A 15440-nucleotide genomic window follows, 5' to 3' on the forward strand; every position below is an offset into this window, starting at 1 on the left:
CCCGCTTTTCCCTGTGTGAATAGCATCTATCAGCTAGCGTACTTGATTGTTTGACCGTTGGTTAAATTAAATACTTTACAAGCAACACACGTCGTTTAACGCTGAGCTTGTTAGTTTTTATAGTTCTTATTGTACACAAACAAAACATAAAACGAATTAAAATTTTGATGTTCTTAAATTTAAATTTACATGATACTGCTTTTTATTTGACTTTTATATTGAAATTTAAGAATTTGTATACTTTTTAACATATTGTTTTTAGAACAAAATAAAAGTTATGTATAGAAGACACTCTTAAAAATAATTCAAAGCTGATAACTCAAAACAAAAAGTTATAAAAAACCTTAAATTGGTTTTGCATTTTACATCCATTTTCAAGCTATAATTCGACCTTTTTATTTAAATTATATTGTAAGTTAAATGAAAACAATCTAGCTAGCTAAAAATCAAACTTTTTAAAGCATCAAGCAAGCTTTTTGTATATCGGTAGTATAAAGTAAACTTTAAGCATGAAATATAAACAGACATAAAGGACCTGAATTATTATTTTTTTTATCCTTTTGTTCAAAAATACGTTAAAAAAAATCATATAATTTTAAGAATAATTTAGCAGATATTTTACAGTCTTTATAAACCTTATAAAAATTAAAAGTATAATACTAATCAAAAATACTTTCCCTAATACAGGAATGGGTAACCTACGGATCAAAAACGAATATTTATTCTCAACGTTGTATTTTTAGTAGGAAAACACTCTGTGTCTGATTTCAAATAAAATTGAAACTTTTAATAACAGATGCTATTAAACACGATCTTAATTTGAACTTTTAGTAGAAATTAGTGTTTAGTAAAGTATTATTTTACTACAAATTGGCTTATATTGAAATCATTATAATTTTTTTAGTATTTATTTTAAGTAAGGAGAGCCTTAAAAGTTTTTTTTTTAAGTCCTGCCCGAAAAAAATTATTTGGTAAATCTGACCTGCCGTTTTCGAAAAGTTGCACACTTGTACCTTAACATAGTACTGCTAAACTTATTAAATTAATTTATAATTTTGGAACATGTATGGTAATTTTTTGTTAAAAAAATTTAAAAACAAAAACCAAACGTTACTTTGTTATCATTGTAAACTTTAAGAGTTAGTTAATTCCCAACTTTATTCCGAACTTCCATTTTTTTAAGATTTTCAAAACGAAGTTGATAAAATCTTAATAAAGACTTTTTTAATTATTACCACTAATGTAATTTTTAATCTAGTAATATTATGGTCATGGTAATACATAAGTTAGCTACTTTTTTGTCTGAAACTTATTGGTAACCTTAAAGATTGTTTGTAGTCTGGTGGAAAACATTAAATTATTGAAACAGTTCAATGTAGTTTTTATCATAGAAAAACTATATTTAAACGTATTTTGAACAAGTAAACACTCAATAGCAATTAATAAAGCAGGCAGTTCTTAAAAAAAAAAGTGAGAACAGCAATTATTTCATGAATAAATTACAAAAATTTTTTAAATTCTAGAAGTAGTAATCAATAAAAAGATGATAAATGTTTAGCTAATTTATAGTTAAATCATGTGTCGGCAAACTAGGGCCCGCAAAGAAAAAAAAAGGCTTGTGATGCACTTTTTAGCTTAAACCATGCTTTACAAAAACAATTAAAAGAATATCACATAATTTATTTACTTTAGTTTTTTGGAACTATACTAGTTTTTTTTTGAAACTAAATACTTAAAGGTAAATAACTTAAGTTAAACAAAACAAGGTATGAGTCCTAACTCAAAGTTTTTAACATAAAAAATGTATCAAATTATTCCATAAAATTTTGCATAGAGTAAGAAACTCATGCGTATAATTTCCTATAAACTGTAAAACACAGAAAAAGTCGTTCAAGTTAAAACATGTATGTTTTTAGAAAAATAATTTTCCTTTTACTTGATTTAAGTAATTAAGTTTTTACAGCTGTAATTAAACATTTTATCTATAAATTCAGCTATATAAAAATAAACTATGTTAATAGAGAAAAACAATTAAACTGTATAATATATTACTCTTTTTTAAGGAAGAAAAAAAGTAAGGTTTAGCTAAAATACTATCACTTTTACATCTCAAAAGTAGTTTCATTTTTTTATTTAACAACTTGACTTAAAAAAACAATTACATCAAGCTTTTGGAAAATTTACTTACCGAAAAAAAAAAAACAATAACTAAAAGAGATTTTTTAGTAATTGTGTAAATGTTATAGTAATTGCTAAAATCTAGATTAGACCAATATCATTCAACACACTTAGTAAGGAATTATCTTTCGGTATAAAATAAATATGAGTATATTTTGAAAAAATAGGATTATGATAAATAAAATTCAACTTATTTATAATTTACTTATTTTTTTTTTGTAAAGTTTTTCTTAGGTCAAACTTCCCAGAGGTTATATGACTTTTCACATTTAGACAACTTAAATTCCCACAACTAAATTTCTTATAGAAACTTTAAAAAAGCCGTCCCTCGAAAAAAAAAAAAAATTAAAAACCATTCGAAGGTCCGACAAATAAGATTATGGTTAAAAAAAATTTAAAAAGGTAAACTAGTGAAAGAAAAAATTTATAATTGTTAAAAGCATAAATACTTTAGCAAAGTTTTGAAGTCAGTTTTAGCCATACTTCAATAATAGTTTCAAAAAAATGTACTAGAAGGCTTAATTAACAAGATTGTGATGATAAAAGTTAGTAAATATTTTAAAATGTAATTTACAATAACTCAGATTTACAAAATTCCAATGTCGGAATTTAAATGACTTTAAATCGTCGTGAATCCTAAAAGATAGCTTTGGTCTTGTAAGTCATAAGCAAGTTCAGTCCTTAGTTTACTTTACTACCCTAGAGTAGCTAAGTTTTTTGTCCACATTATTTTCGTTTTAAGTAAAAAATCTTTTATGTAATTCAAATTTTGATTAGTTAGATTGTTTACTTTGAAATTTTTCTTTTATAAATTTTAAAATAAACAAATAAAAAATTTTAGATAAAATAATTGATATAAGAAGGTTCTCACACTGGCTTTAATATTTGTGAAAACATAAAGGAGATGTTTGAAAATTGGGGTATTAATGTGTATCGCACTCACGTTTTTCTGCGTGACAATGCATTTAACATGAAGGATGGTATGTTAATGTTAGTGTCCTCTTCTGTATCCTGTTTTATTCTCACGCTTCAACCAATAATTAAAGATTCACTGTTTTCAAAAAGTAACATAAGTGTGTTAATAGCCAAGGCCCGTCAAACTGTTTGCCACTTTAATTATTCTTCTTTAGCGTGCGAGAAACTTAAAAATAAACAGGCACTTAAGGTTCATCAGTGTCAATGCAAAAAACCTTAGTACTTGTGCACGATGTTAAAACTAGGTGGAACTCAGCATACCTTATGCTGAAACACTAGAAAAATTAAAAATAAGTGTCCAGAACAAAGTGACTAACAACAAATTTAGACCCAAAAATATTCTTACATCTGAAAAATGGAAATTTGTTAGCCTCCTTAATAAACTGCTCGAATCTTTTTATATAGTAACGCAGAAGTGTAGTAAAAAACCGCATTGCTGTCAAATGTAATTTCGCATGCAGTAGTACTAAAAAAGTTTTTTGATAAAAAAATAGTCCACCAGGTAAAAGTAGTTCTACAACATTGGCAACCTTGGCAGAAAATATAGAAGAGGCTTTCAAAAGAAGGTTTTATACTATTAATAACAACATACGAATAAACCTATAGGATAACGACTTGTTTTACTCACAACAGCTGTTTATTCACGGTATCCACTTGACTTTTTCTTTATAGTCTCAAACAGAAGGTTTAAGACTATGAAATCAGAAGTAAAAGTCATAGTTGTTGTGAGACTGGTCAAAAAGGTCAAGTTTATCTAGTACCGCCTAATAAACCTAAAGCTCAACTACCTAAACATGATCCCAAAAATGTTTTGTCTTTATATTCTACATTTAAATCGGAAAGAAGTGCAAACACACATGAAAAAGAGCAACAAAATTCAGTTGATCAGGAAGTTGAGACAGAAATTAAAGCTTTATTGGCTGAAGAAAATGTATCTGCTGAAGAAGTTAAAGAAGCTAAAGTATTGTCTTGGTGGAACTCAAACAAAAAAAAATACACACATTTTGCCAGGTTTGCAAGAAGGTATCTTTCGGCACCAGCATCTTCTTTTTAATCTGAAAAGATAATTTAGAAGCTGGTAACTTGTATGAACAAAAGCAGAATCGATTGCTTCCAAAAACTGACAAAAAACTTACATTTTTTTTATCACAATTAAAAAAAATAATAGGTTTCTTTGCAGCTTAATTGCGTTGATATGAGTAAATTTAATTTACTAAATTACTTACTTTTGTATATGTAAACAGTTGCTAAAGAAGTTATTGTAAGTAAAAGTTTAAAGTAAAGCCTATCATAAAAAAAATTTCTTTATTTTTTCAAATCATTGTCACATTTGATTTAATTTCCTTGTACGTCATACAAGTACAAAACTCAAAATTAGTCCTATAGGTAGTTTGAGATTTAACATTAAAATGAGATTTCTAAAAGGTAATTTTTTTGCTTTTTACAACGTTTTTTTTCAAGTGTTCAAATAAAACATTTATACAATAACATTGTGTTGTTTTTAAAAAATATTTAAATTAAAGAATTTTTACTAATTAATAGTATTATAATAATTAAGTTTTATAAGTTTTTTCTCTTTTAAAACTACTTAAAACTTAAAACACTTAGGATCCGGAACCAGCCGGATTATAAACTAAAAATTTAGATCCATATCAGAATCCGGCCGCCGGATCTTAAATTAGAAAAAGATCAGCATCGGAATCGGCCGGATCCTAAATTATAAAAAAGATCCGGAACCGGGCAGATCTTAAATTAGAAAAAAGATCTGAAACCGGCCGGATCGTAAATAGTGGATCTGGTAAATCACTAATAAAAACAATAAAATCACTAAGACAAAATCACTGCGTGAGTAACATTTATAGACGGCGGGCAAGATTTACCAGAAAGTTTCTCCGCGGACCATACTTGTTATGGTTGTGGTTAACGTTTTTTTGAAAAACTGCTATATATAAAGATTTATTAAGTGTCTAAAAAGAAAATTGAAATTATTTTATCTTTTGATAAGTAAACTACTGTACTGTGTAATGAAATTAAACTTAGGGATGATTTCAAAGCATTTGTTAAAACAAAAAGCTCAATCTTATTAGTTTTGTAAAATTTGTTTTCAGCAAAAAGTTCATCACACGAAGCAGGCCGAACGTCGCCTACCTCTATCCAAATTATTCAGCAATTCACGTTGTTTACGCTACTAAAAGCTCTAAGGCCCCAGATCTAGTACGAGGTCAGAAAACTACGATTTAAAAGTATAAAAGTCTGTGACCCGCGAAGTACTTTTTTGCAACAGCAATACTATTTCTAAAACACAAAAGTTAGCTTTTTTGTGGTAAAAAAGATCCAATTAGGCTTTTACTTCAATGTTTACTCCTTTCTAGTGCTCTATGAATATTTTATTACAACTTTGGTTTAAAATAGTATTTAAATATTGTAACTACAATTATTTCAAAACAAGTTTTGGTCGCGGCAGACTTTTTCCTACACAAAACAACTTGCGAGCTATGTTTTTAATAGGCCCGCAACTTATAAAAGGCTGCCGATTTCTGATATACTAGGGCAGCACAGCACATTGTACCTTAACCAAATGTAGATAGAACTCCTTTAAAATTTAAATAAAGCAAAGGTGGTAGAAGGGTTTTTTGAAACTAAAGCGCAAATTATTAAACGAGAGTTTAAGAATTTATATTTTGCTAACAAAAGTCTTTTGTGTGACAATACGTTATAAAGTTAATGTAAAAATTTAAAAAGTGAACATTTCTATTCAATTTACTAAAGTGGGTGCTTAGAGCTATTAAGAGAAAAAATATTATAGAAGATAAAAAGTAAATTAATTATTAAATATTAAAGGATCGATATCTAAAATAGGAGACGATTGCTTCAAAAAGTTTCTCTATATGGGCATTTTAAAAAATAAGTTAGGAAAACTTTATTACAAAGCCATTAACAAAATAAAATAAAAACACATGGGCGGCGTAATTGTAAAACTTAATTAATCTTTAAGTTAATCTATTTAAACTACAGTTATACCTTAAATCAAATTTTTGAATAGGGTATAGAAAATTCTAAAAGTTTAAGTATTAATTAAATATTACATACATAATAAAATGATTTTACTTTGTTAGTGGTTTTTAAGTTTAACAAAAAAATCCTAAACTATATAAAAAACTTTAAATTCCCGTCTTTATTACTTTTATTTTCTTGTTTTAACCAATTTAAAAGTTGCTATTAGAACATCAAGTATTTTACATAAAAACCATTACTAAACAATTTAGACATTTATATAATCGATAAAAAATTTTTTCTTAAGGAAGTTCGTCACAAATTAACCTTAAACAGGGCTACCACAAGGTTAGGAAAAGTCCGGAAGTCAGGAAAAGTCAGGAAAAACTAATAAAAAATGACAAAAGTCAGGAAAAATCAGGAAATTTGTCAAAGTTAAAAAAAATTCAGATTTTGTAAATTTAAACTTACGAAGTTCCTTAAATTCCGAAGCCTCCAAATAGTAAAAATTTAACTAAAAATCCTTTACATTTAGACTAAAATTGCGAAATTTTCCTAATAATTTTCAAAATTATTTAATTTCCAATGCCTTCATCTGGTATAAATTAATAAAATATTCTTTATAAAACTGCAAAACTTTTCTATTAAAGTAACGAACAACTACCCTACTTGAACAAGCATTTTTTATAAGTTTTTTAATATTGATGATCTGTTGCAAGGACACTTACATAGTGAAACTGTGATATATACACAAAAGTTTATCTAGCATAATTTTGAAATCGAAGTGTTTTTGTTTAAGTAAATAATTGAGTTCTTAATAATTAAGTAGTTAGTTTAGTATTTTATGTAACAAGTTGGTGTGTATGTATACTTTATCTCTACATTGCTTTTTCAAAGTTGTTTAAACTTTTGAAAAAAATTATAAGAGAGAGGGGACCAGATGAAGGAAACCATATCTTCATTAGCTTATTAGGTTAAAGTGCTCATAAACAAACGGGGAAAATGAATTTCAGCAAATTACTAAAAAAACAGTGTTTGATTAAGTTCTTTATTGTTTTAAGGTTTTAATTGTAAAAGTTCGTTATTGTTTAAAGATTTTAGTTGTGAAAGTTCGTTATTAATTTAAGGTTTTTGTTGTAAAAATTCCTTATATGTCGTTTTGTTTATTCAGTTACATTAATGTTAGTAAATGCTAAAAAATTGTGTCTTTTTTTAGACAAGCTGTTTTTGTAAGATAATAATACACGTATTTTGCTGATAGAGCTGTTTATTACAAGTACATCAATCATACACAGATGGTTCAAGTGATGTAATGGAAGTTTGATGATTGAATTCAGCAAAAAAAAACTGTCGTTTTAACCTGAATTAAAATTAAATTAAAAGCTTTCTAAAGTTTCAATTCAAGTATTAGATTATGTATTTTAAAATAAGTTTAAATTAAGAGTTTGTCTTAGAAAAGTCAGGAAAATTTTAGTAATAAGTAAGGAAAAGTCAGGAATTTTTTATCAGATTGATCTGTGGCAACCATGCTTAAACTAAAAAATATCTACTTGTTTTTATCTTTTCTGTCAATTTAGTGTTTCTGTGTTTTTGTATAATTTTAAAGTATAATGTGCAATGCATAATGATTAATCACAAGTTAATTGAAGTTTTTTTTTGAAAAACTAAGTCAGAGTGTAGATTTTAAAAATAGATAATTATATGGAAAGTTTTCAAGATATCGATCGATATTTGTAACGAAAATTTTTGTAGAGTCTATTCGTATAGTTTTAAAACTATTATATAAAAACTGTTTAAATATAATAGAAAATTAAGGTGTTTCAATAAAATGTATCTTTTTAAAATTTTACTGATTAATCTAAAATTTTACACTGATGTAAGGTTATTTATACATATTTAACTTTTTAAGACATAATATACTGTAGTTATAAAAATATTACCCAATAAAAAAAAAACTTCAAAGCGATATGCTAGCATATTTTTAAAAATGCTTAGTTCAAGATATCTTTTTAGTCGTTTTATGATAACCAGCATAGTATATGTCTTTCTGATAAAAGTACTACAGATTAATAAAAATAATAAACATTTATATCTTCATAAGCAAAACAAACGCTTATTAATAAAATTAGTTGCCAAGTTTCATAATACATACAATAAAACTAATTTTTTTTAATAAAAATGAAAAACAAATTATGGTTTAACAGCTTGCGTTTAAAATAAAATTTAATATATAGGCAAACTTTATGTAGCTCAAGTTCTTTGATTAAAACTTATAGTAAAAAAATGTAGAGGTATAAATGGCTTAATCCAATGCAATTGGTTGATAAAGAAGCTATTCCAAACAACAAGTTAAAGCATGCATACACATTTCAATAGAGAAAATAAATAAGTCAAATTCAAAAGCTATACTTTTCTCAATAATTAAAAAAAAAAAGTTGTACATAAAATTTATTTCTAACATTAAAGCTGTATACTTGTTGAAAAGGTCTTGTTTATATATAGTGTTGTGATTTCAAAGTCTTAGTTCTTAAGTTTATTATTTTATATAAATATTTAAGATTTTTTACCATAAAAATAATTTTTTTTTTAAACATCAACATTACTTTTTCATCAACAACAATATTTTTTTTTGATATTAACAATAAATTACTTTAAAAAAATAAAACAAAATTTAAATTATCTAAAAAAAGTTACAAAGTATCAAAGAAAAAGTAACTTAGAAAAATTTTATTATAATGAAAAATAAAGTTTTTTTATTTCAACTATGTATATATAAAAAAAATACAAATTAATTTCAATTTATAAAATGTCACAGATTTGTAAAAAAATATAGTATTTATAATTTTTAATAGTTTAATAATAACTTTCAGTAATTAATAATTTGTTTGTTTTAATCTTAATATGTCTTATTAAAGCCATGAAAAACAAAAATGAAAAAGCTATTTAGAAAAAAGAAAAAGTCAGCTAGTGAAGCAGGAAGCCTTGCTGGTAGTCTATCTAATTTTGGCTATGACATATCACCCAAAAAAAACTTGCCAAAACTTCATAAAGCAGCTTATGAAGGTGATTTGGATAAAATTAAGCAATTGCTAAAGAAAGGAAGTAATATAAATGAGCTAGATAAAGAAAACAGGTAAGTCTAAGTTATTTCTATCTAAAAGTTCTACTAATCATGTTTAAATGTGGTTACTTAAAAAAACATGTTTTGATTTTTTAGTCTTTTAATTAGTGTTCTCCTTGATCCATTAACCAAATCAAGATCAATGTTTTCTTTATTATCTGGATCCTAATTTTAAAATATGGAACTAGATCTAGTTCAAGTCTGTTCTTAATTTTGTGGAAGATTATTATTCACTAGTTGTGATAGCTTGTTTTATTATGAACCCCTTGATTTATAAAAGCTTGATACTTGTATATGTTTTTTATTTAGTTTAGTAAAATGTACACCATTCAAATGTTTGTAGGTTTGTTGATAAAATTTCAATGTCTTTTACAAAATCTATAAGGTTCAATAAAGAAAAAAAAAAAAAACAATAGTTACTGTTGAAAATAACAATAAATATAAGTTATAGAATAAATAAATTTTTTTGAAAATTAGTTTCTTATAGTTCAAATACAAATCAGTATTTAGATTAGGTAGTTTCTATGATGATACAACATGTTTTAGAAACCTTCTAAAATATAATTTTTTAATTATTGTTTATAGTATTTTGAAGATGAATAAAAAGTTTCCTAGTGTAAAATAAAAGTTACGATATCCCCCCTGCAACAGCATTTTTCAAAATACACACATATGTTAAAAAGTTACATATTTGCTCACTATAAGCATACTGTAATTCAGTTCAAAATGCTGCAAAAGACAAAATTCTGTTTAACTTTCATTGTTTGTAAAACTGTGTAAATTCCTTTAAACTGTTGCTAATGTGTATACATTGTTTATATACTTATATACAATGTTTTTGAGCTATGAAATCATACAATATTTACAATACCAGTCTTAAAAAACTTTTGTGTCTCAGCAAAATGTATATATACATTCTTTGAAAATTTATAAATTTAAAGTTTACTATATTTAAAATAAACATCAACGTTGTATTAACTGATAACTTATTGTTTATTTTTTATCTACAGAATAAACTTATTAATAATTATAAGATTAAGCCAAGTGGTGGTATCCTGACTTGACTTTGAAGAAAGTTTGTATACATTTTGTGAGACACCCTGTATAATATATAAACCTAGGTAGTTTATTCACCCATTAATGTTTTTTACTTTGGATTTACTTTTTTTTTTCAGAACACCATTGCATATTGCATGTTCCCAAGGAAAAATAGGTGTTATAAAAACACTTACTAGTTATTCTAAAATAAAACTTAACTTGACTGACAAAGAAGGAAAAACGTGTGTAATGAAATGCATACAATCTGAACTTAAAAGCTGCTTAGGCATTCTTCTAAAAAAAGGTTCTTTGTTTGTTATCTTGTTTGATGTTTAACCTTTTATAATATTTCATTTAGATTATCCAAAATATTTTAATGTGTCTGTCACTTGTTTACCAGTTAAATTATAGTTAGTAAGTTTAATTAGAGATTTAAACAAAACTTTGATGAAAAAAAAACAAATATAACCAAACTCAAATGTAGGATACAATAAAATTTAAATATTTTTATTAGCCGCTAAACTTTTTTTTACAAGACAATTAAAAACAGACTTAGATTTAGAATATATTAGATTGAGTAATGTAAGTAATAGTATATTTTTTATTATTCTAAATTTTTACGTGATTTATGTTGGTTTTTATTAGATCTTAAATACTAAACACTTTGTAAAACTTTTAGATTTAAAATAATTCATTTTTATAGTCAGATTTTCATTTAGATTTATTTTTCTTCAATAAAAATTTAAATATACAGGAGCAGAATTAAGCTCAACAGATATTAATGGAAATTCTGCACTTCATTTGGCTGTTAGTATACCAAATGATGAAATTACCACTATGCTTCTCGATTTCGGTATTGACATTGACACTATTAACAAGGTATTTTATTTAAGTTTAGTTTGTATTGAAATTAACTTTTTTATGTTCTATTTTGATGATTTGTTATTTTTTAAGTTTTGTGTTCAAAAGTTAAATAAGTGAAATTTCCAAAATAAGTATTCAAAAAAAAAAGAAATAAAGAACATAAATATTTCAGACCAAATTTTTTACTTATAAATAATCAATTTAAATATGTTTTTCTTAAACAATAGTTTTTAAAATTAAGTTGTTATAAAATATCAAAATTACAGTTGTACATTAACATAATAGACAAAAAAACTTTGCAGTATTTTTTATTTTTATAAATGTTATACCTAGTATAACATTTAAAATTTTCCATTTATTAAAGTATTAGTTGTTGTATTGTGTTATTCAAGTAGAGTAGTTGTACAAAAGTTTGCAAATTATGTTCAGGTAAAAAAAAAAACTAAAAGCTGACTTACTAGTAAAGTAAAATAGTTTGTAAGGTTAGTGCAAAGGTTGGCAGTTTTTTAATTGTTTTAGTACAAATTTTCGTAGCTACTGCAACTTGCAAGGCTTTTTTAACATATACGACCTGTAAAATTTTTTTAGTAGTAAATCTAACTTGTTACTTATAAAATCCTCCCAAACCCTGATGTAGAGAATCACAATATGTGTTATATAAATTTATTTAAGTACTTTTCATATCAAGTTTTCTAATGGTAATTTTTACACATGTTTTATTGTAGCTTTCTGTTTTGTTCAATATTTGACTGAAAAAGTTCATATTGAATTGAGTATTTTTTTTAATATGAAGCAGATTTATTGTTGTATAAGACAAAAAGTAGATATTCAAATAAAAACAAGTAATACCACATTTGTAAATTAGCCAGCATTGAAAGTTTTTATAGAATATATAAACTAAATTTAAAACTAACATTATGTAAATTGTTTTATACTTTTGGGATTCAATGTAAATTATTTTATGTAATTGACAAGGTTCAATCAGAAAAAAATTGAGGCACGATTATTCAAATTCAGACAATTCATGTTTTGACAATTAAAGTTATTAAAAACTTGTTTCAAGGGTCACAACTCAAAAAGTATTCTATATTTAAAAAAAGAAAGCTATATAGGTCTAATTAATTCCTACAAACTCTTTTTTTTGGCAAATTTTTATTTTATTTTGATGTATGGCTAAAACAAGTTTAAAAAAATAATAATTTTCAATAATTTGTATTGATAAATATTTTTATCATTTTTTGCTAGTAAATTTTTATTAATTAGACATTCATACGCATATATTTTTTTTTCAAATGTATACCTTTTTAGTTGTGACCCCTTTAATACTTTCAAGGAGTTTGAATTGTTAGAATCTGACCTGTCATGTACCCAAAAAAGTAATGTTAAATTTAAAAAAAAGGTATACATACAATTTTTACATTTTTTTCTTAATTTACTAAAGGTTAAAAAGCCATTATTAAGTATAACTAGTTTTAGGGCAAATATTTAAAAAGCTTCTTACGTTTTCAAGAGTTGTACATCTTCAAATATACATCAAATATAAATTTGATTTTTATGCTTAATTACACATAGAGCAAAAACAAAAACATTATTTTTTAATAATTGCATTTTTATACTTCAAATTAGTAATACCATCTATAGTATAATGTGAGGTATGATCTATATAAATAAATATATCATTATGAGTTTTCCAGCTTATAATATGCACCTTTTTCTGTAACTTTTCTTACATTTTTTTTTTGGAGTTTTCTCACAGAAAGAACAAACTACAAGAAAATATTTTAGAGTGTAAAGTTTTGCTGTTTACTTGTTAAACAATTAAATGAAAGATTTCATAGAAATAGCAGTTTTTTGTAAAAATTAAACGTATATTAAGGATGAAAGTACACCGTTGCATGTAGCAGCATCTGTTGAAAAATCTGAAAGTGTGATCAAAATGTTGCTTCGCGAAAAAGCTGATGTAAATGCAACAAATAAAGAAGGCAGGTGAGTTAAGCGGAAATTTTTTATAAATTATTTATAAATGTTTTATGCTAAAAGCAGAGTGCTTAAAAGTGATACTGATGGTTAATCTTTATTTTAGATGCATGCTCATTTTATTGAAAACTATATATTATATATTTAAATTACAGACATTTAAAAAAAAGGTCCATAGTTTATTATTAAAATATGTTTATCTCCAGTGTTGAAATACGAAAAAGTTGCATTTTTTACTTTAGGTCATAAAATATTTTGAATACAAAAGTATTTGTTTGTTGAATGTTTCACATACTTTAATTTGATTTGACGTTGGTAGTTTCTAGTACTTTCTTTACTTTTTACTTTTACAGCTTTATACCTTAAAATTAGTTTAAGTCCTTAAACACCTCCTTTTAATTAAAGCTTTTTGTCTACTAAGTTATTATTTAGTTTTCTTGATGTTGTTACGAGCTATTTTAATATTGTCATCAACCTATGAAGCGCTGTTGATTTATTCAGTTATTTTAAATTCTATTAAGTTTATGATCAAGTTTTACCCAAGTTGAAATACTTTGATAACAAAAAAAATTTAAAAGTCTTTAATAGAATTTAAGACAGGGTTGCCACACACTCAGCTTAACTCAGATTAGTTTTATTCATTTTTAAATTTTAAGGTTGTTCAGGCTTGTTTGATTTTTTTTAGAAACTCATCTAATTATTATAGTTTTTTGATATATTTGTTGCTCAGACTAGACCTAGATTATAGTCTTTCAGGATAGTTATTTTTTGCCTTAATAAGTGGATACCCTGTTAATAACATGCCTTAAAATTTAGTTCATGTCATTTGTTTTAGTATTTTACAGAACTGCACTGATGATAGCAGCAAGCCGAGGAAATACACCTGCAGTTAAACAGCTGTTAGAAGTTGGCTGCGATGTTCTTATTGAAGATTCCAAGGGTTTCACTGCCACTGACCTTGCAAATTCTAACGGACATCATCCGTTAGTTGTTCCGTAATAAACAATCATTGTAGTGTAGTTTTTGTTTTTGAAGATAGTTACTTTACTTATATAGCTACTTATAATTACTTAGATATATAAAATGCTTATGAAAAATTAATAAATCATTAGTTAAGTTTAAGCTGTTGTACAAAAGTTGAGCAGTATGTATATAACAATAATAATATTATAGTTCTAATTGTTTGTGAACAAATATGAATGAAAATATAAATCTTATTTTTTTTACTAACACCAAAAATTGTATAATTATTTTTTTAAGCTTACTTTTTTTAAACTTTTCTTATTTTTTATCATAAACTTCTTAAATGAAACTTTTTTTGTCGTCATACTGTCATATAATAACTTAATTGATTTTATGATCAGGCCATAAGGAGGAAAATATTTTTTATTACACATTGACCTTATTTAAAAGATCCTTAATTTAGCTAGCAGCTGCTTTTTACCATTTGCAAATTTCAAATTAGTATTTTAGGTATAAGGTACGAAGTCGGCAAAGTTAGATAGGTATTTTTGGAAGAACCAAGGTAAAAAAATAAAAGGATTAGACTATTTCATTAAAACTATATTTTTTCCTACAGTTTTTAAGCAAATGTTCTGAATTTTTTTAGCTTAATCTTAAACTTTATAATAGACAGCCCTATAATTAGATTTTTTTCCAAAAAAAAAGATTATTTTTTTATTTTGGTCATGAAGTTCTTAAATTTTAAATTTTAATTAAGTCATTAAAAAGAATTTGTTTTTATGATGCAAGGAACATTTAGGATTATTGATTTTGAAATAAGGGGGGAAATAGATTATTCAAAAATCCGAGAAACTGGCAATATATATTTGTTTTTCAATATGTTTGTATCTAAAACTTTTTACATGACTAACTATAACATATATTTTTTATATCATGTTAATAGTATCTTAAAGTATATAATTTTAATTTTTGTGTATGGGCCAATGTTGAAAAAAAATCTTGGACCCGTATGGCCATCTTACATTTATGTCGTTTCTTTTATGACAAAAAGTTTAAATTTTTGCTAACATAAATTACTTCTTATATTTCAATTTTAGATAAAAAACTCATTGTTTTTGCGAGTTTAGCTAAATTTAGCAATTAGTTTACATCGTCCTATATATGAAAATTTTATGTTTACAGAATATGTTTAAAAACTCTTATACTTATCAATAAATTTTATTACCTCAAAAGAGTAGGTTCTGAAAAAAAATTAATTACAAAAAAATTACGCGTATCCCAAATAACCTAAGTTAAATTTTTTTTTAACTTAAGTACAATTTTAATTTAT

The 15440-nt window shown here is 25.0% G+C and overlaps 1 protein-coding gene across 2 annotated transcripts in view; it reads left to right on the forward strand.

Moving 5' to 3' along the window:
- The first annotated feature begins 9022 nt into the window (after positions 1 to 9022).
- LOC145837256 (uncharacterized) overlaps positions 9023 to 15440 on the forward strand; it is a 35948-nt gene continuing 29530 nt past the window's right edge. For both annotated transcript variants that reach the window (XM_082945052.1, XM_082945053.1), the window contains exons 1-5: positions 9023 to 9280; positions 10444 to 10610; positions 11061 to 11185; positions 13047 to 13156; positions 13993 to 14130. In XM_082945052.1, the coding sequence (XP_082801178.1) occupies positions 9078 to 9280; positions 10444 to 10610; positions 11061 to 11185; positions 13047 to 13156; positions 13993 to 14130 (743 nt within the window). In that variant the 5' untranslated portion in view covers positions 9023 to 9077. The remainder of the gene's footprint in view (positions 9281 to 10443; positions 10611 to 11060; positions 11186 to 13046; positions 13157 to 13992; positions 14131 to 15440) is intronic.

Source organism: Thalia democratica, chromosome 5, assembly GCF_965202585.1.
Source record: "Thalia democratica chromosome 5, ktThaDemo2.hap1.1, whole genome shotgun sequence".
Taxonomy (NCBI): Eukaryota; Metazoa; Chordata; class Thaliacea; order Salpida; family Salpidae; genus Thalia; species Thalia democratica.